The sequence below is a fragment of the Psammomys obesus genome, unplaced genomic scaffold (assembly GCF_907164565.1).
Source record: "Psammomys obesus unplaced genomic scaffold, mPsaObe1.curated_primary_1811, whole genome shotgun sequence".
In the NCBI taxonomy this organism is placed as follows: domain Eukaryota; kingdom Metazoa; phylum Chordata; class Mammalia; order Rodentia; family Muridae; genus Psammomys; species Psammomys obesus.
The window spans coordinates 34,699,111-34,720,249 of NW_026596034.1; the positions used below are offsets into that span (position 1 = coordinate 34,699,111).

General features: G+C 49.0%; 2 protein-coding genes across 5 annotated transcripts in view; both read right to left on the reverse strand.

The window, feature by feature from the left end:
* The window catches only part of Mbtps1 (membrane bound transcription factor peptidase, site 1), a 53,786-nt gene extending 51,773 nt beyond the window's left edge, over positions 1 to 2,013 (reverse strand). For 2 of the 3 annotated variants that reach the window (XM_055621466.1, XM_055621465.1), the window contains exon 1: positions 1,874 to 2,012. The gene's annotated coding sequence lies outside the window, so the exon portion shown is untranslated. Of the gene's footprint in view, positions 1 to 1,873 lie in introns of all 3 variants that reach the window. The other variant, XM_055621467.1, reaches the window with a different exon arrangement.
* A 3,270-nt stretch (positions 2,014 to 5,283) lies between these two features.
* Hsdl1 (hydroxysteroid dehydrogenase like 1) lies at positions 5,284 to 21,126 on the reverse strand. 2 transcript variants are annotated; one of them, XM_055621468.1, is made up of 5 exons: positions 21,034 to 21,126; positions 13,256 to 13,481; positions 11,870 to 12,315; positions 11,486 to 11,713; positions 5,284 to 7,487 (listed from the first exon to the last, which is right to left on the reverse strand). In XM_055621468.1, exons 2-5 carry the CDS (start codon positions 13,473 to 13,475, stop codon positions 7,389 to 7,391), a joined length of 993 nt encoding a protein of 330 aa, XP_055477443.1. In that variant the 5' UTR covers positions 13,476 to 13,481; positions 21,034 to 21,126; the 3' UTR covers positions 5,284 to 7,388. The 2 variants fall into 2 exon arrangements, with proteins under 2 accessions (XP_055477443.1, XP_055477444.1); XM_055621469.1 differs by lacking the exon at positions 21,034 to 21,126 and adding an exon at positions 20,701 to 20,975.
* Positions 21,127 to 21,139: the final 13 nt, after the last annotated feature.

Below are 21,139 nucleotides of genomic sequence, written 5' to 3' on the forward strand. Positions count from 1 at the left end.
GAAATAAAAAGAAATTATTTTTAAAGATTTATTTATTATTTATACAACATTCTGCCTGCACACCAGATCTTACTATAGATGGTTATGAGCCACCATGTGGGTGCTGGATATTGAACTCAGGACCTTTGGAAGAAGAGCCAGTGCTCTTAACCTCTAAGCCATCCCTCCAGCCCAAGAAATCATTTTTTAAAAGAGTTGCTAATACTGTACAACTTCCTCCCCAGAAGAAAGTATTAACAACATTCCTTGAAGGGCCTGGGGATGGTCCAGGAGACACAAGGGCTTGAATTAAGATCCCCAGAATTCACACAGAAAGTTGAGCAAGCCAGGGCACAACCATAATCCCAGCACCTGGAGGCAGTGACAGACAGCCCCTAGGGCACACTGGCACATTAGTCTAAGTTAATCAGTACGCTAGACTAGATCAATCACTGATCCCAGAATCAGTGAGCCCCTTCTCAACAAATAAGGTGAAGCACGGTCAGGAAGGCCAGCTGCAGAGCTCTGGCCTCCATGAACAAGTGCAACCACATACCCAGACTTCCCCTTTCGCCTCCTGTCCAAAGACTGTCTACCATCAGGTAGAGAAGAGAATCAAAGTACAGACTATAAAAGCAACAAGAAGGAAGAAAATGTGACTAGAAACCCCCTCCTTCATTGCTAGGTGACTGGAGGAAGCAGTGAGGCTCGCCAATACTACATCGTATTTTTGAAAAGTAACAGCCAACTCTTAGCTATACGGGATGTTTGAGGGCTGCAGGAGAATCCTAATGGGCAGAAGTGAGGCTCAGGTAGCCACCTCCGGGAGAAAAAAGAAACAAACAAAAACCAGCTCTGTGGCCAGACGTGCCACATACGGGAAGATAAAACCTTCTTGGCAAAAGATGTTCCGCATGAATAGGAATAAATGTGGACTGTTACACAATGTAGTATCATTCAGCCATTAAAAAGGATGAAATACTGATTCACTAGTACAGAAAAAAAAAAAAAAAAAAAAAAAAAAAAAACAGGAATGATTTACTCTACAACACAGATGAATTCTGGAAACAAGGCACCAAGAAACCTGACACCAAAGGACACATGTAACTCCTGACCGAATAGTCCCAAAAGGCAAATCAAAGGAGACAAGTACACTGAAGATAAGCAGACTGAAAATGGACAGTAACCACAAAAGGGTGGTGGTGAGGGTTGTCTTGGGAGTGGCTCAGCACACGGTCGCAAAGTCACTGGAGGGTAACACTTAAATCAAACGACCCTGCGATACGGACACTTCATAAACATTAAGTTCTTACATTTGAAAAAGGATCGATAAGTGGGGTGGCGGTGCACGTTTTTAATCCCGGCACCAGAGGTGGAAGCAGGAGGATCAAAAGTTCAAAGCCAGCTTGAGCTATTTAGACCTTGTCTCAAATATTAACTCCCCCCCCCCACATTAAAAAAAAAAAAAGTTTTTTAGTTTTGCAGATTTTAATGGACGAACTACTTTTTTCTCCGTCCGGTTTTTCATTCCTTTCCAAACCTAAGGGTTAGCGAGGCTGACCGCCAGAATCAAAATTTTCGAGCGTTCCTCCTGTCACTTCAAAGCCCCACTCGGGGAGGGGGGGGGGGGGAAGGAACCAAAAAACCCTACAGTAACTGCAAACACGAGCCTGACGTGCGGGAAGCTACAGGCCGGTCCCTGGGGCTCGCGACCGCAGCGCCCTGCGGAGGAGGGCGGCGCGTGCGCACCAGCGCGCAGGCGCGGGCCAGGCCGCTGCTCCGCCTGCTGCGGGCCAGTTTCGGGTGCAGCAGCGGCCGCCGGCGGCCCCCACGCGGGGAGCGAGCGGCTGGGGTGAGGGCGCAGCCGCCTCTCGCCCTCGGCCGGAAGACGTACCTGCGTCCGCCTCAGGCTCGGAGTTGGCGGGCCCGGGAGAACGGCGCCTCCGCCGCGAACACGCCTCGGGTCTCCATTCGGGGATGTTTACTCGCAAGTCTCGCGAGACCGCGCCGCTGAGTGGGACAGGAGCGACGGCCTGGCGTGCCCCGCGCGCCCTCGACCTGCGTGCGCGCTCCCGACGTCCCGGCAACCGAGGCTAGCGGCTGTCCGGCGATCTCGCGACATTTGCGGGCCTGGGGCGGGGGCGGGGTCTCCTCTCTGTTCGGCTGTGGGGAACGCGGTGTGTTTAGGGTCTTCTGGGTATGCGGGCCTGGAAACTAGGAAGGGAAGCACGCGTCTTTGCGCAGCCAACTGCTCCTCCTCGTATCCAGTCTATCTGTGCACACTCCTAAACCACCGCCATGGCCCCAGCTGCTGATGGCCAGGGTCTATGTATCCTGCTAAACTACCCACCATGGCCCCAGCGGCTGAGGGCCTCTAATGGCTTGGCTCAATGCACCCCTCCTGAACGAAGTCCCGCACCCCTCCTGAACGAAGTCCCTTTGTCCTTGACAGGGCTTCCTTCTAAACCAAATCTATGCCTTCTCCTAAACTACTGCCATGGCTCCCAGCTGCTGAGAGGACCTCGGATGGCCCACCTTATGACTGCTGCCAGGTGCGTGCATCTACACCTTGAGAAGCAGGAAGGGCGTTTATAACACCCAGTATTTACCATTTTCAGCAAACAAGGATCAGTGTGAAAATCGGCCTAGTAAAACGTACTTGAGCAATTTAAACACCGGTGGGATAGGCCCGTTCTTCTGTCTTAGTACTAAGCTGGACCACACTTGGCCCTTGCACAACCTAAGTGTGAGCAGCAAGCACGCTTGGGTAATGTGACTGAACCAGTTAACGGATGGTGGAGACAAGCAAACCTAGAGTCCTAGGCTCAACCTTGGGAGATGGGCCTTCGCTACCAAGCCTGGTATAGAAATTGGGTTACTCCCTGGAACCTCCAGCTGACCTCCAAATTTCCGGAGAGGGGATTTGGGCCCAGAGGAGAGCCTGTGCGGGGCTCTTGTTGCCTTACTTCTCAGGTGCTCGGTCAGAAAGTGCAGATGGAAGCTAGAAGGATGACTGGGCCAAAGAGTACCTGTAAGAGGGCGCACGATGCTTAAAGAGGACCCAAGTCTAGATCCCAGCACCTACACTGGGCAGCTCACAAACCACCCGTAAACTTCAGTTCTGGGGAGATGTGCCGTTTTTGACTTCTGTGGGCACCTGCGTGACTATGCAAAAACCCCACAGACATTAATACAACTTTTTTAAAGGGTAGTTTCAAGGCACGTGTGTGGTCTGTAGATGGGGGCCCACCCATTGAAAAGGGTATACTGCATGTGTACCCAGGTTCCGGGACCCCATGGATGGCCCACCATGCAGGAGATGCTGTGTAGACCCCACTGCCTGCCCTGTCTCTGTTCCGCTTCAGTTTTGTTCTTGGCCTGTTTCCCTCCTACTTCACCACTCTCCCAAAGTTGTTAGTCACTCAGCTGCCTGGATCCCAGGAACTAGAAGCTTCTTGCTGGTACAGGAGAAACCAGGAACAGTAAGTTGATGTTAATGAAGGATCTGTTAAGCCTTCTTGGAAATGTTAATTACAATAAACTTTAGCTAAAGGAGTGCTCAAGACTGAGTAGTGTACTAACCAGACTGTAGGAAAGAAACATTTGTACCTTGAGCATATTTAGTTTAGGTTTTCTGAGTGTTAATATCTGTTCACTAAGGTTGCCACCTGTTAGGGCCATAATAAAAGGAGGCACACCTGGCTCACAGCTGGCCACCAGGAACATTGCTGTACCAAAGAACATGCCTCTGTTGGCAAGTTCAAAGCGGGCAGCCCTGGGCCACAGTGCCACTGGATCCTGGTCCTTATTAAGCTCAGGCTCTCTTATCAGGAAGAGCAATATCCTGCCAATCAGGCATGCCAACCATGGTTAACAGCTGTCTAGGGGCTGTCTCAGGATGACCATAGCAAGTACTTTATATTGTAAATCTCCCCATCTATTCAAACAACCAAACTTTGGAATTTTTGTGTCTGTGACACAAATTTAACTGCCCAGAAGTATAACTATGGGCCCTGAAACCACGAAAACTGATGGGGATTTCTGTTGAGGGTTGGCTCCCTTTTGTACAGTAGCCAGAACCAGTCCTGTGCTGCTTAAAGAGTTTCCCTTATCAATCTCCACGTGCTGGAACAACGTCTCCCTGGGAAGGTGTGAGATCACTGTGATCATGTAGTGTTGGGTGTTGTAACTGAGGGTGGACTTTAAGTGGACAGAGGACCTGTGCACTTACATACAAATGCTATTTTATTTGACCCAAGAGGCTTAAGCACTTGCTGATTTTGATGCCCACGGGGCTCCCAGGACTGATCCCTCAAAGACTCCAAGGGGTAACTGCTTAGAAACCACGCGACCACACGCGGCCTAAGCAGAGGCTTGCTGTCACTGCCCTGAACCAAGTGTTAAAACTGTACATATCACTCTCCTGGGAACACATCAAAACTCACAGCCTAAGTCAGGGACTGCACCAAGCTCAGCGTGTGGAGATAGGGGCAGAAGCTGGGGCACAGATCGTCAGGACTGTGGAGACTCGATCAACCTTCTAGTTCCCAAACAGGAAGAGATTTTACATCACTGAGGTAAGTAAAACAAAAATAGCTTATCAAGGGACTGGAGAGAGAGTTCCAGGGCACTTACTGCTCTTCCAGAGGGCCTTCGTTCCCAGCACCCAGATCAGGTAGCTCACAACCACCTGTAACCCCAGGGATCTCTGACTCTCCTTTCTGGCATCTGTGAACACCTGAACACATGCAGCATACACTCACACAGATGTTTACATTCAAAGAAATAGAAAAGGGGGCTGGAGAGATGGCTCAATGGTTAAGGGCACTGGCTGCTCTTACAGAGGACCCAGGCTTGATCTCCATTACCCACACAGTAGCTCATAACCATCTGTAACTAGTTCCAAGGAATCTAATGCCTTGTGACTTCCAATAGCACCTCATGCATGTGGTACAAACAAACACACATATATACATTCATACAAACTAAAAAACAAATCGTGGAAAAAAAAAACCTGCTAAGAACTCTCTACCTGCTCTCTCCCATTTTTTCTTCCCATGTTTTGAACTACTACTACAATTGGCTTTTGTACCTACCATACAGTTGGAGTGGTTCATGAGTCACCCACCATGTTTACAATCCATCCTCACCTGCCCAACCAGAAGAGCCCCTTGGTGCCCGCAGGCAGTAGGCACGTTGATGTTCATTCTGTGTTTAATCAGCAACAACCAGAGATGTCAACAGGTCAACTTCTGTTCATCATGAGTACAAGGGGAAAAAAGAACCTTTACTGGCAGTGACACCTGAAGGAAACAGTGATGCTTTTATTGTTACATTCTGATTCACAGGATAAGTTACAAAGGTTCAGAGACCCTCCTTCCTTGGTAAAAAACCATGTCCACAGTGAGCTGACTAACTCAGCAGAGAGGGGCTAAGAGTGAGAGCCTAAGGAGGCCTGGTTCCAGTCTTCTACTAGAGCACGGATGACTGAGTCTGCACAATGATCAAGTTCTAGCTAAGGGACAATGTCAGTGTTGACCTCTTCCATCACGTGGCAAGGACTCCATACTTGATTGACAAGTCTGAATACTAGACCACAGGACCTTACACGGAACTGACAGTGTGTCTGCTCTTGTTTTTGTCTCCTGAACCAGGGTTTCACTATGTGGCCCATGCTGGCCTTGAACTCCTGAGTCTCCTGCCTTCTTCCCACCAATGGGACCATGATTAGTGATGTTTCAGGTGGAGTTGCTGCTGCTTGTCACATATCCACCAAAGTTTTCATCCATATGACAGAAGTCTCCACCAGTGTTCTTCTGCCATTATCTCTAAGCATGGAGTTCTACATGTTTTGAAGACGTACTGAGGATAAGAAGAACATTAGAATCTAACCACTGATCTTCTAAATCTGGGTCACAGCTGACAATGCCACAGGTGATGTGGGCAAAGTGCATGTTCAACGTAAAAGTGCATTTGGGCTTACAGGTGATGGAATGGCACTACAGCAATTCCACACAGGTCCCAGCATTCCATCCATATTCACTTCCTAGGTCCAGCATCAGCACCACATGTAAGTGTCACACTCTCCACAAGCCACCATGCCTTCCGGATTTCCAGGTGCTGAGAATGAGACCCTTATAAGTGGTTGGTTTTATAAGACTCAATTAAAGACAGTAAGTTTCAACCCTTACCCCTACTGTGGGATTTGTGTAAGTACCTTCACAACAATAAAAGCATTCTCTATAATTCATTACACATTCATTACACAGGCCAAAAATGAGCTTCTAACATCATTTCAACAACTACCTCGTACCACACACAACAGTTGCCCATATTTTAATCACTATTCCACAGACACTTGATGATTTTATCAACAATGCTCCTGGGATGAAATTTGGATTACATAGAAAAGTGTATGAAAACCAGCAATAACCAGCTCTGAAGGGGCACAGTTAGAACATGGATGTACCGAGAAATCACTATCAAGCCACAACTCTGGAAATCCAAAGACAACCTGTTATGTATCCCAATCTAGGAGTCAAACCCACCTATATAGTGTTGGAAGAGAAAAACCACTCAAAGGAAGCAGCGTCAGACATGGCAAGCCCACGGCACGGAGCCGGCAGGCTTTCACCATGTGAGAAGGAATAACCCAGACTTTACTATGGGAAGGCTCCCCATTACCACGTCCTGACAAAGTCTCTCTTGATGTCCTATCAGTAATTCTGCTCAGACATATAGCATACACACGGTTCTAGAACGACCTTAGGGAAAGGCAGTGCACACACACAGGCCCCACATGAGCTATGTGGCGTGACACGTGTCTACTGCTACCACCACCTGCACTCACAGTTCACAGTTCGAAAATAACTCTTTCTGTTGTCTTCCTGATACACATTATTAATTCAAAAAAATTGGTTTTTTGAGATAGGTTTTACCTACGCATCCCTCGCTAGCCTGGAACTATGTAGCCCAGGCAAACTCAGAGATGTGCGTGTCTCTACCTCTAAAGTGCTGGGGTTAAAGGCATGAACCGCCATGCCCAGCGAGAATGAACATTTGAAAGCCAATACTATAATCACCTATAAAAGGAAACAGGTGATTCCCCTTAAAAAACAAAACAAAAAACAAAAAAGCCAACACAAGAAGTTATAGGAGTTGGCTAGTCTCATTCTGAGTGTTGGGGAAGCATTCCGTTCTCTTCTCAGGCTTTGTAGCTATGTGCCCTGGAACACTCATGCAGTTGCTGAGATTTTTCTCACAGACGTGGCGAGTCGGCCTCGTGAAGGATGGCAACATACTACGTACTCGGTATGAGACAAAACACAGGTGAAGTGAACGTGTTCTTCCAAACGCCAGAATACTGCAGGTCACGGTGCCTTGGCCAAGCTTCTCCCGAGCGCCCCAGTTCAAGCTTGGCAGGATAAGGCTTCTTTCCGTAAGGAGCGGTTGAGAAGGTTTGCGCCCCACACCCAGAGCCACTCAGGCATATACTGTGCAAACAGAAACTACAAGTGAAAGAAAAACATGGTTAGAATCCCAAACCGTCAAAGCTGAAGCCATAAGGACACATCAGTGTGGGATCTACCCAACAGACATCTCCAAAGCGCATTAAACACTGAGGAAGAAGCCTGAGCCCCTTCCATCCTGAGGTCTGCTTCTGCACTGGGCACTTACCTGGACTCATTTAAGATGGGCAAGGACACAATGCCCACCACCAGCACCCACTCCCTTTCTCTGTGCTCTTGGGAACACATCTCCTTGTTGTTAGTAAAACATTCTAAATTAAGGAGAAGCTACGGCTGTACTACCCTGAACAGGATCTCGTCTAAGTTGGAGGAGATGAAAGAAGCCTTACAGGGGTCTCTTGGGAGGACCCAGGAGTGGTCCATATGAGACCCGAGTCAGGCCAGATCCTGGGAGTCCATTGGGTGGTAGTCGTTATATGTGTTTCAGTGTTTGCTTAGTGGGAAGGGCGCTAAGCAGAGCCAACCAGAGAATACCCTTTGGCAGGGCAGTGAAGTGCTGGCACTCTCGGCAGCCATCTGTGGGAGCTAAGGGAAGAGGAGTGATGAACTTTATCCTCAGGGTGCACACATGGAACGCTGGGGCTTCAAAGCACACCCCTGAGTCAGGATACCTTCAAAATGTCCTTTTCTTCGTTGCCCAGAGCATCTCTGTCTAGCTCTTTAGCCTCGTAAAACTGAGCATGCTCAGGAATGGACCAACCCTATATGAGTTATGTATAGACTCTCTGCATAAAGCCCTGTGCCCTTTGCTGTGGGAGGCACTGCTGCGGAGACAATGCTACGTTCTTGTTGACTTCCATGCGTGAATATTTTCTCAGGGCTTTGCACCCTCGTGTGCACTCCATTAGACAGGGAAGAACCTCACCACTCTGAGCTGGGGTGGGGACACTTCCCAGCTGAAGCAAGAGGGGAAGCAGAGGCAGGCAGGGGGTTTCAGGCTCTTTAAACTTTTTAGCATTTGAGTCATGCTGACCCATCCAGGTTTAAGAAAGTAGTGTTTCTGGGCCAGCAATAAACTGCATCCCCAAAGGGATGCAGTTCAGGAAAACACTGGAAGCCACTGACAGTGACTTGAACACTCAGGTGCTGGATGCCAGCTCAGCAGAAAAGACACAGGTATCATCCTTTCTTCCCAGAATGAGCGGGGCAGGTGGAAGAGGTTTTGCAGGGGAGCGGGACTGGGGAAGAGTACACATCTCACGAGTTCTGCCCTCACAGTTCTCTCAGGCAGGACTGAGCTGCTGGGAGCTGCATGCAAGGGTACCACTCATCTCAGCTGCAGTGAACCCAGCTGGGGAACACTTCTTGTCAGTCTCCACCTGGTTTTCCTCACCCCATCCCCTCCTCCGCTAGACCTCCTGCCTCCATTTTGCCCTGCTATGCTGACACTCTTCCCTTCTTCTTACATGCTCCCGCTGTGATGTTACCAAATGCTGCCAACCTGCAAAGCTTTCTCCAGCAGAAACCTCTTGCCTGAATTCCCAGCTGTGCGGCCGCCATCCCAGCTTCTCGGCAGAAGTCCCCAGGACCCCTGCAGCAAGTAGTGCACAGCTCCCACTAGCCACCACCCGATTACCTCCACTTAGACAGCCACCTGTCTGGACCAGACAACAGCAATCCTGCCGCCCTCCCTGTTCCATCCATCACTGCCTTATATACCTGCAGCTTGAAGGCATCTCTAATGCGATGTTCACTGCTGGGGCAGAAACCCACCAGTGCTCATATGCTATCAACTTCTGCCTCCCAGCAACAAATGCAGAACACCATTCTCATTAAACTCACAGCACAGAAAGTCAGCTAGGGCTAAGACACTGTACCTTATGTTGGACATATCCCAGATCTGTTCCTTATAGCTAGAGAATGATAAGAATATTGCAATTTTCTTCGAATTGTGACCTTTATGACCCTGGGAGATTGCATTCAGAGGAAGAATTATACAGGAAAAGTCACAGCCAGAGCAACCAGAGAACTGCAGTGTGGCCAAGACAGTGGTGGATGAATCAAACCTTTGCTGTAAAAGAAAAGCTGGGGCTGCAGAGAAGGCTCAGAGATGGCTGCTCTCAAATAAGACTGGAGTTCAGTTCCCAGCATGTACATCAGACAGCTCAGTACCGCCCAGATCTCCAGGACCTGACACCCTCCTCTGGTCTCTGAGGTCACTGCACTCATGCGCACATTACCCCCAGAGACCTACAAAAAGGGGGCCCACTCCAAAAATTAAAGAAAAAAAAAAAAAGACATTGATTGGCGCTGTATAGAAAACTACCCTGGACACTACCCTAGCTTCACGGAATTTCTTGACAGAAAAATACACTTTTGTTGTGTACAGTGATACTGGGAGTAGAATCCAAGGCCCCATGCTTGCTAAGCACAGACTCAAGCACTGAGCAACATCCCCGGTTCATTCATTCTCTCTCTTGCTCCTCCTCCCTCCCCCCTTAAACTTTTGAGATAAGGTCTTCATAAGGTACCCAGGTTGCCTTGAGCTCACTACAGCTCAGGCAGGCTCTGCACTCATTCTGCCACAGCCTGCAAAGTAGCTGGGATTACCAGGATGCACCCCAAGGCCTAAGTGAAAAATACATTCTAGAGAGAGTTCATTGATGTGGACCAAATTCACTTGTGGCTGAGACGTTCGTGTATCACAGACATGGCCAAAATATTTTGCTATTGCTTGTTCTCACAGCTGCATTTCTAAGACAGCTTCAAAGCCTTAGAGCTACTTTTCACTTTTTGGTTTTGTGTTTGAGAAAGAAAAGGTCTTGCTACATAGGCCAGGCTGACCCTAAGTTGAGATCCTTCTGCCTCAACCTCTTGAGAATCAAAGAGATGCCTGGGCTACTAGAGGCGGCCGAAGACTACTTTTCAGGTTTCTTTGCTCAGTTCTTGAGAAATTACGGACTCAGAAACAGCTACTTAAGACTCTGTTTAGACAAACCTTTAGCTCTGAGCCTTTAGACAAATTAGTAATTCACTGCTGATCTCCTCACACATTTATGTTGTGGTGGTAAACTCAATTATCTTTATGCACAACATCTGCTGAAGTGTTTGCCTGGTAATCAGAAAGTTCCAGTAAATTCTAAATTTGGTCACATCTATTTCTTTCTTTCTCTCTCTATCTCTCTTCAAGACAAGGTCTCTCTGTGCAGCCTTGGCTGTCCTGAACTCACTTTGCAGACCAGGCTGGCCTCGGACTCACAGAGATCCGCCTGCCTCTGCCTCTCAGAACACTGGGATTACAGGCGTGCGCCACTGAGCCCATCAGCCACATCTATTTCTACTCCAGATAATAAGAAACAATTATTATAAATGATTTAGTTACTGGCCTAGTGATTAAAAATCACAATTCTAAATATTTCATAAGTTTCCAATATTTTTGCTACATTTATTTATGTGTCTATGGCAGGGGCCATGCAACCATAGTGTGTGTAGACAGCTGAGGGACAACCTGTTCAAGGCAGTTCTCGCCTTCTACCATGTGGAACTTAGAGGTCAAACTCAGGTCATCAGACCTGGTGGCAAGCACCTTTATCTACTGGGCCATCTGTCTGGTCCCAAAATACCCTTAAATCTTTGTTTTGTCTGAACAACAACAACAAAGATCTTACGAAAAATTCTAGGTTTCCTGTGTTAATGAGTCCAAGAATAAAATACATGAAGATTTATCTGACACAATGGTTATGTACTTATGGCACTAACTCATGAATTTCTGGACTGGGCTGTGAATATAGCATTTTCCCTTCCAGCACTATCAAGACATCTGAACTGAAATCCCTATCGGAGCACCCAGTATCCTCACATACCCACAGGAAGCAACCTTTTTCCTGTCTTTGGGGTGACAAAACTTGAAAATTTTTGCATTAAGAACCCCACATGAGCATCTAGCATTGTAACCAAAATCTCTGCGAGAGTGAGGATTCCCGACCCTTGGTCCCTGGCATGGCACACAGAGCTTTGACCTGACGGCATGGTGCTACCTGAATAGAGTGGGACCAGTAGCCTGTGGTCCTTTTTGAAATGCCCAGGGTGGACACGGCATGCTGTGCATATACTTTCGGCGAAGGCGCCAGCCATGGGCATCTGTGCAGGAAGCTGCTGGGTGAAGTCACACTGGTGGCCACGTGGAAGGGGATCAGACTCTGCACGAAGATCCCTTTAGAGGCATACTCATACTGCAGGGCTCGGCTGAAATGGTCCAGATAGGCCTGGTGAGGCATAGGGGGAGAACTTTGAACATGAAAGAACTGGAAAGAAAACCCAGGAGCAGAAAGACTTGCCTGTCCCCACCTCTGGGGAAGTGCCAGCATAAGCAAATGGGAGCTGACTACTCCCTGACCATCCCACAGGAAGAAGGGCCTAACCTTGGACGCAGAAAAGGCAGCCAGCTGTGGGGTGGGCTTGCAGCAGGAGCCAGAAGACACTGTGACGATGGCACCCTTCTTTCTCTCCACCATTCCCGGAAGCACTATGTGGACCATCAAGCTCGCAGCCGCAATGTTCACGTTCACAATGTCCCAGAGTGTGTCCTCGGGGACCTGGCTGAAATACTGGGGGTAGGGGTAGAATGCACCCACATCATTCACCAGGATGCCAATGTCTCTGTCTCTCAGGGCTTCTCGGATTGGAGCATAAATCTCCCGGCCTCTGCTGAAGTCCGCCACCATGACAACTGTCTCCACCCTATAGGTGTCAGCTATGTGCTTGGCCACAGCCTGCAGCTTCTCTTCTTCCTGACTAATCAAGATGATGTTGAGTCCATGGCTCGCTAACTCCTCAGCATAGGCCTTTCCAATGCCATCTGTGGCCCCTGCAAGGCAAGCCAGGAGGCATGAGCACGAAGAAGTATGGCATTCATGAAGAGAAACAGAACTACTCACTGTTGATATCATCAGAGAAAAATACATAACACCTGTCAGTTAAGGATAATGCTGAATTGAAAAGGTAAATCATAACATTAAAGATCCCCAGGCACAGACTAGAGAGATGGCTCAGTGGGTAAAGGTGCTTGCTGCCAAGACTGCCGACCTGAATTCAAATCCAAGGAAGGAGAGCACTGACTCCCAAGAGTCATTACCAGACCTTTACACAGGCACAGTGGCACTCGAAACCTTTACATGTGTGTGAAGGCTCACACTCAGCCTGCTGGGGTAAGACACTGGTGTGAGAAATCTGTTTCCAAACTTGCACCTGGCTTGCTCAGGTGTCAGGATGAGCTTTCCGGGACATGGAGATAAATCACAAAGCAATTCAAAACAGGTGAAGCACTTCTAAGAGCACTGACAGCCTCAGAGGATAATTTTGAAACAGACAGCAGGAAAGATTTGAGAGGAAGGAATTCCAGAAGGGAGGAAAGGAGGAAAGGAGGGAGGGATGAAGGGAGGAAGGGAAGAAGGGAGGAAGGGAGGGAAGGAGGGAGGGACGAAGGGAGGAAAGGAAGAAGGGAGGAAGGGAGGGAAGGAGGGAGGGAGGAAGGGAGGGAGGGAGGGAGGGAGGAAAGGAAGAAGAGAGGGAGGGAGGGAGGGAAGGAGGGAAGGAGGAAGGGAGGGAGGGAGGGAAGGAGGGGCTGGGAACAGGAGCTGGAGGGCTGAGGAGGATGCCAATCTGAAGAGAGGGCTCCCTTAAGTGAGGAGGGAACAGCACAGAATGAGGTCTCAGCAGGAGGCAGAAGACTCCAGTTTAAATTCCGTAGCTCCTTGTTGGAAGCACTCTGACTTAAAATACTACCCAAACAGAAAGGCTGAAGTTACCACTGACGACTGCCCATCTTCCATACTGCCTGATGAGGTCGGGCCTGCTCCCCAGGCGAGGAATGAAGTGCAGCCTGACCAGGCTGTAGAAGTCACAGATGACGGTGATGCTCTTTCTGGCTGTGTACCAGGCTCCCACCAACGCCAGTGCTTCCATATAGCAATTGCAAGACCTGGCGATTTCCCTGTACAAGAGGTAGAAGCTGTCAACAGCAGCCATGGCAACCTGCAGGAACAAGAAGAGAGAAAGCTGCTCTTTGTGGATGGAGCAAACATCCTCAGAAGAGCCCTGGCCTTCACAACTCTGCATTCAAATAGCATCAGCTCCTGAGAGCCCCGGGCCTGAGAAGGTCTGGGCACGACCTCACTGTTTAACACCTGTGGGGCTTAGAAAGTTCTTGCCTCCCAGGGAGATTAAGCAACAGAACCACTCAGCTACTGAATTCCTCCAAAATCTGACTCTGTGCTACCGGCAGCCTCAACAAAGATAAACCCAAGTGCCCCACTTCCGAGGTGCAGGAGGCACACTTATCACTTGATGGCTACCTGGAATGTGTTCCGCTCCTGGCTTCACTCAGCAAGCAGAGTGACTACTGGAATAAACACAGGTAGTGACAGCACATGGCCTTGGCCCCAAGAAATATGCATATTAAATACATAGGAGCATCCCCCAAAATGAGGAAAACGGTGCTCTTCCACGACAGCACAGTGAGCAGCCTCCCTTACTAACTTGGTATTTTCCCTTCTGGCGTTTAGGGCCAACAAAGTCCCACATGCCCCCTTTAAGTGTGCACACAGCAAACATTTATTAAAGTACAGACGAAGCCCAAGAATCATGACAGGTGTTAAGGATCCACCACAGAAGTAGGCACTTAACAATTAAAATACAATCTTATCTGGGTATCTTGGCCTACAAACAAAGGTGACCTAGAAAGGTGGCCAGAGGCCAAGCGTGGTCCTGATGGCATCACCAAGGGCTGTGCTCTATCCTGGACCATTAAAGGAGCTGCTGCAGTCAGATCCAGTGGACACTAAATGGCCAGATGGGCCTGAAGGCTCACGTGCACATAGTAAGATAGCTGAGCTTACACACAGGGAACTGGATCACCAGTTCACCACCCCCCTTTCTCCCCGCCCCCACAAAAAACAAATATGTATGGGGAAAAGGATATATGGGAATGGGGCTAGGGCTAGAGAGATGGCTCAGTAGATAAGAGCACTTACTATGTGCTCTTCCAGAGGTCCTGAGTTCAATTCCCAGCAACCACATAGTGGCTCGCAACCATCTATACTGGAATCTGATGTCCTCTTCTGGCATGCAGATGTACATGCAGATAGAGCACTCACATTAAATAAACAAACAAACAAGAAATAAATCTATCTTTTAAAATGTTGTGGGAATGTTTTCTAGAAGGAAATTGCATTAAAGTGAGAGGAGGGGAGTCCTAAAAACACTCAACACAGTGGCAAAAATGGCACAAGCTTTGGGCAAGGAGTGGGCACCCCTTGGTGTCTCAAGCTCTATTAAGTTTCCCAGAGGGAGAAAAATGAAACAAACTAACCACCAAGCAGGAACCTGAGAGCACACTGCCCTCCCAGTAAAAGACACAGGGAAGCATGAAAAGAAAGTTGTGGCACAGCCAGGGGGCAACTAAGATTATACACAGCCACAAACAGAAGAAATGCCACAGCAACCGCCAGGCCCTGATCACACAGGCCACTCTCACACATGGTACTCTCCGGTAAATTCCACATTTCTACCACGTTCTTAATCAAGCTGACGTGACAGTAAGTTTTGAAAGTTTTTCTCAACCTGGAATAGTGATGTGGACACAAAATCTTAGCATTTAGAAGGGCGAGGAAAGAGGATTCCAAGTTTGAGGCCAAAAACCTGGGCTATATACACAGTTAAGAACTTGTCTCCAAAAAAATAAATGTAAGCCTGTAATCCCATCACTCAGGGAGGCAGAGGCAGGTGGACCTCTGTGAGTTTGAGGCCAGCCTGGTCTACAAAGAGAGTCCAGGACAGGCAAGGCTACATAGAGAAACCCTGTCTTGAAAAAAACAAAATAAAAATAAATATAAAAATGAAAAAATTTAGGCCCCAGCTAAACCTAATGACACTTGCCTTTAACCCAGCATTGGTGGGGCAGAGGCAGATGGATCTCTGCAAGTTCAAAGCCAGCATGCTCCACAAAATAAGTTCCAGACCATCAGGGCTACACAATGAGACCCTGTCTCCAAAGGAAACAAAACAAAATTAGGCTCCATGGCACAGTCTGTAATCCAAGCTACTGGAGAGGCTGAAGAGAGATTGAAGTTCAAAGCCAGCCTGTAACTTAATGAAAAACATCTAAAGGGAGTGGGGGGTGGGTGGAAGTGTGGCTCAGCGGCTTGCCCAGCTTTAGGTCCTGGCTACAAGCACTGTAAAGAAAGGGAGGGGGGAAAAGGAGAAAAAAGGGAGGTACCCAGGGTTCCTAACATCAGGGGTTTTGTTCTAATCATCATCAACCCCAGCCTTCTCTTACCTTCTTGCTGCTAGCTCTGGCCTTGGTGCTACAGAGCGCTGCCCTCTTAATGGCAGCTGTGAGGGAAAGCCAACAGCAAACAAATGCCCAGCTCAGCTGGGAACGCTTTATGCAAAAACTGAGATCAATGCTTTCAAAACAAAGCAAAACTTTTCATGCATGAGTCGGCAGCAAAGCAAAGAGTGTGCGCCTGGGGACAGTGCCCTGGCTTGGAGGCAGAGTGGAGAGGGCATGCTATCCCTGTCCTGAGTCTTTTCTTCTTAGGACATCGTTAAATAAGGTGAAAATCCATCCAGGTGAGCGTGGGAAACGGGCAATCTGTGCTAACCCCAATAGCACCAGAGTCCGAACAGCCGGCTGCCCATATCACCTGTCTCTGGTCTCTGCATTTGCCTGTGGAAGGGTCACTCTCTCTCTGCACAATACCTTCCTCAGTCCCCTGCAGCACCCATTTGAACTTCCACACCACAGCAGCCAGCCTGTGTACTCCACGGCCAAAACCTGGTAGATTCTGGCTGACCTGCCTGAACCCAGGAGCCCAACACTTTCTCCTCCTCTAGCAGTGGCAGGAGAAAGGTGGGTGCTTTGGGGGTCTTGGCATTTTCCCCTGGAGACCCCCGGCTTGCCACTGTCATGAACTTCTGAGAAAGTTGTCTTGCCACCTATAATGTGTTGCTTAGAAACAGGCACTGGCAGGCAGCCCTGGCACGCTGGAGCCTTGACATCAAGAAACAACATTCATCCCTCCCAGCTAGGTCAAGGCGAGACCTGACTCACACCCACCAAACTCATAGAAGCCTAATGTAGTCAAACACCATATTTTTTATGAGTAAGCATGAAGCCATCAAAAGACCTAAAGGGATGGTCACTGGCCTGAGGAGGGAGGTCTCCCATAGGAAACTGCTTGAAAACAAAACTATTCAAACAGGGCTCAAGATGGCAACTTGATAAATAAATCAGGAGTCTCCTGGTGTATATGCCTGGGGACCCACAGAAAGATAACTGACCACATGTGAGGTAGAGCATTTGCAGGGCTGTTGAGGGAAGGGGCACAAACAGGACATACACAGGACACTTCTAAGAGATGAGTAAGAGCCCCGGGATTAAGAGTGGGGCCATCTAGCCAGCCAGCCCCCACTCCAAGCACAGTCCTGAGGCATGACTGGACATTCCATGTGTCCTTAGATGGGAACAGGAAGGTCAGAGGCAGAGTAATGTGAAGTCTCCACAGGCTCACAGTCAAGGGCTGTGGATGACCCTGGGAGACAGCAAGGGTGCGGACAATCTTCGCTGGGGTCTCTAGAAGGACTCTGGTGGGGACTGTGACTTCAGTGTGGTGAGGTGGAGTTTGGTCTCTAAACTGCTGACCTATATAAAGTAACAACTGCTTGTTAAGTCACTTTTGTAACTTGTTACCGAGGGCACAGGGACACAGGGACAGACACTAGGAAGAAGGGATAGACAGATAGATAATGTACTACCAGTCTGGACGACACTCAAACAGGCCCTCAGGGATAATGATAGTTTATCAGGAAGAGAGGCCTTTGCTCTTGGACTGGAAGGTGATGCTGCAGGCTGGGAAGGACTGACAAGACCTGCTTGCCCTCTGCAGCCACACACCATGCACGTGCTCTTGCCTGACTCTGGTGTTTCTATTCAGTCTGCCTTGAACAAAAAACCCCAAGTCATGTCCAGCCTCTAAGCCAGCTCATATCTACTCCTCCTTGGTTCAAAGCCCCAGCCACCACTGGCCTTGAGGACCAACCTTCTCCAGCCAGAGGACCCCTCACCTCTCCTACCAATCTGGCCTTAACTCTTCCTGCTCTGTCTCTAACACATTTCACTCATCTCTAACTCTGCAGCAGGAGCTCACGCCTCCAGAGGTCAGGAATTGTGTTCAAAACTAACTTCTCCATAATTTTAAAAAGGAGTGGGGTAGTGTGTGGGGGTGGGGGTGGAAGAATGGCCATGATCATATACTTAGGAGGCAGAGGCAAGCAGATCTCTGTGAGTTTAAGGACAGTCTGTCTACAGAGAGATCCTGTCTCAAACAAAGAAATGAACAAATGAAAAAACTAGGAAACACACATATGAACATATTTAAACATATTAAAACCTACTGTGCACAGTTTCAAGGAAAACAAAACACCCACTCAGTGACCAGCCACACAAAAGCAACACCTAGTGAGCTCCAGGAACCCCAGGCTTCCTCCTTGTCTCCTCTTCTTCACTGAAGGGCACACCCTCCCAAGAAGTCCTTCTGTTTTTTGGGGTGTGTGGTTTTGGTTTTTTTGGAGATATAGGCTGGCCTTGAACTCATCATCTTACCTCAGCATCTTGAATGCTGGCATCACAGCCCGTACCCCAAACCTGCTCCCCTGGCTCTTTCTGTTCTGAGACACTTCACAACGCTGCTGAGTGCTGCTTGTCTGAGGGACTCCTCCAGTGTCCTGAGCTGACCTGCACCCTCCTGTTCTGGAGGCTTCTCTATTGGCTGAGGTCTTAGCTCTGCTGTAGGCTGTGACACTCCCACACACGTTGGTGCAACCACCAGCCCTGGGTTGTTTTGTGCCCTCCAGGACAGGGCCACCACTCAAATTCCAACCATGTGTCTTGGGCACTGGTGCTGGCATTCATGAAGGGATGTGCCACACAGTAGAACTGCTGAGCCACAAGGTACTTGAGGGTCCCACTCTCCCTTGCAGATCCCTTCCACAGTGGCAGGCCTGACCCACCTGCCTCACAGATGGGGTCATACACCCACAGGAATGCCCAAGAGTTCACCCTCAAACAACGGGGTGTGTTGGCGTGGTTAGCAACGGGGTCAAGACTCTTTTGAACGGTGTGTGCTGTGGTTGCTGAAGCTCTGAAATGCCTGTTCCCATCCCTTGTCCCTCTTTCCTACTGTACTGTATTCTCTCTCTCTCTGAATGACAAGAGAGAGACACAGGCTCTCTCTGCTCTCTCTGGTAACACTGTTGATGAGCTGGGTGTCTTTGTTTCCGAATCCCTTCCTTCACATTTGACTTCACGCTCCAACCCCTGGCAGGGAATTTCCTCACAGCATTTTCTAGAAGCTCTTCTGATGAATCCTGGAGTTTGTAATGGTGGAAACTGGCCTTCATGCATTTTTTTTTTGTACAGCTCCACAGTACTGAATGCTGTGTGTACAATATTGCCCTAGTAAATACAATATTGCCTTAGTAAGTCCTGTCAGATACTGTTTGTGCCAGAGCTCAAGTTTCACTCTTGAAGAGAAAAAACTCAAAACTTTCTATCAGCATTCTGGCAAGGTTTTCCCTTATACATCATGACATTTTATGGGTTCTTTACCTTCTTCTGCCTATTTTTGATCACGGATTGAACCAGCAGTGAAGATGAGAGAAAAGAACAGCAACATGGGAACCAGGACTCTTACCCAAGAACTAATATCCCTGAGATCCAGGTCTCTAGGAATTAAGGCAACAGTAGGCCATTCCTAGACACTCACACAAAATATGTGACAATTTCTGCTTACATTAAAATTTTGTAACATGGTTCCTATCAGCTTTACTGAAGTTAGCCAAAAGATGAAATTGCCAAATGTTTATCAAGCAATGAACACAACGTGGCCCATCCATAACACAGTGGAATATTACTGAGCTCTAAAAAGGAATGGGCATGAGCACTTGCTGTGACATGAAAACACAAATGAGGACAGAAGCCATGCTAAAAAGACTGTTTAACGTACAGTCACACGTATAAAACATATGCAACAGGGAAATGCAGAGACACAGAAAACACACTGGGGGCAGCATGTCGCCAAGCTGCAGGTTTGATGAGGTGGAGTTTCTTTTTGGTGTGGTAGAAATTATCCAGAATTAAGGGCGGTGGCAACTGCCCAACGCTATAAATACACCACAAAGTTCTAAGTTGTACATTTCAAGATAGCTAAAATGATGGATCTTGTTATGTGAATTTTGCCTCAATTAAAAAAAAAAATGAGCTGGGGAATGGGAAGATGGCTCAGCGGATTAGGTGTTTGCTGAGCAAGCTTGAGGGCCTGAGTTGAGATCCCCGCTATGTAAGACAGGGTGACTGCAGAACCAATTTATCACCTCAGTGATGGGAGGAAAGGAACAGACAAGAGGATCATGGGGACTGGCCAGTCTAGCCTTAAGAAAACTCTGGGTTCAGAGAGAGACATTTTCTCAAAAAAAATATGGTGGAGGGTGATGGACATTGGCCTGTGGCTTCCACACTTACACATAAATGAGAAACACCCCCTCCCAACACACACACACACATACACACACCATCCACTAATAAAGTAATAAAGTAGTGTTGAACTCGGCGCTTCTGAAATATTTCCACAATGACTAGGGTCACTCTGAAAAGAGATCCTACCTTTGGATGAAGTTACAACACGACACACACTATCCTTTCTCCACCATCCGTAAAAGGGGCTAACACTTCCTGGCCACAATGACAATTAGATGAGGTGATGCATAAAAAGCACTCACAGCAGCGCCTTTCCGCAACCACTCAATAAAACCTGAGCCACTAGCTAGGATTATCTCTCAGGGTTCGATGTCAGCTATGGCTGCTGTACTGACCCGACTATTAAAAAGCTGTTAAGAGCGCTATCCCTTCGGCCTCACTTTATCCCCTCCCTCAGTCCTCCAAGACAGTAATTACACATGAGAAAAGGACACAAAGTGATACCCCAGGATCTCACAGTTAAGACCTAAGACTAAGGCACGGCCCGGAGCCCTGGCTGGTGGTCCATGAGACTCCCCATGGGAACCTGTACGTACACGCTGCGGTCACCGCTCGTGGGTGCGGCTGAGTCCTGGTGGTGGAAGAGGGACCCGCCTGCTTATGCCCCATCCCTCCCCAGCAGCGCCCAGCGCGGCCCAGCGAGTCTGCAGAACGCACCCGGCTCTGCAGGATCAGCGCGCTTTCTTCAGCGGCGCGGCCATTCGGCACCAGTTCTGAGTCCTAGTACCCACCAAGACCCAGAGGTAGGGAAAGGAGGATAAAGAGGCACCGGAAAAAAGGCCGGTCCCGGGGCGTGTCGCGCGTGCGAGCCGCTGGGCGAAGACAAGGCCCGGGTACACCTGCTCCGGCTGCTGTGGGGCCGCCCGGAGCGCGGAACCAAGAGTTCGTGGCTATGGGGCGCGGCGGGGAGTGGAGGGCGTCTCGAGGGTTGGGGTCCCCGGGGCCGTGGCCAGGGCCGGAAGCGGGGCGCGAGGGGCGTGGACGCGATACCTGCAGCGAGAGGCGCGGTCTCCGAAACCCGTCCCGCCGCCTGCCCGCGCGGCCGCCGCCCCGGTCTCAGCGGCAGGCCCGCTACCCACGTGATCTGCGCACGCGC

Coding starts and splice junctions, on each gene's coding strand:
- Hsdl1 (XM_055621468.1), bottom strand. CDS start 13,475: ATGGCTGCTGTTGACAGCTTCTACCTCTTGTACAGGGAAATCGCCAGG. Junction 12,316..13,255: donor AAGATGGGCAGTCGTCAGTG/GTAACTTCAGCC, acceptor CTTGCCTTGCAG/GGGCCACAGATGGCATTGGA. Junction 7,488..11,485: donor ACTGGTCCCACTCTATTCAG/GTAGCACCATGC, acceptor TTTCACTTGTAG/TTTCTGTTTGCACAGTATAT.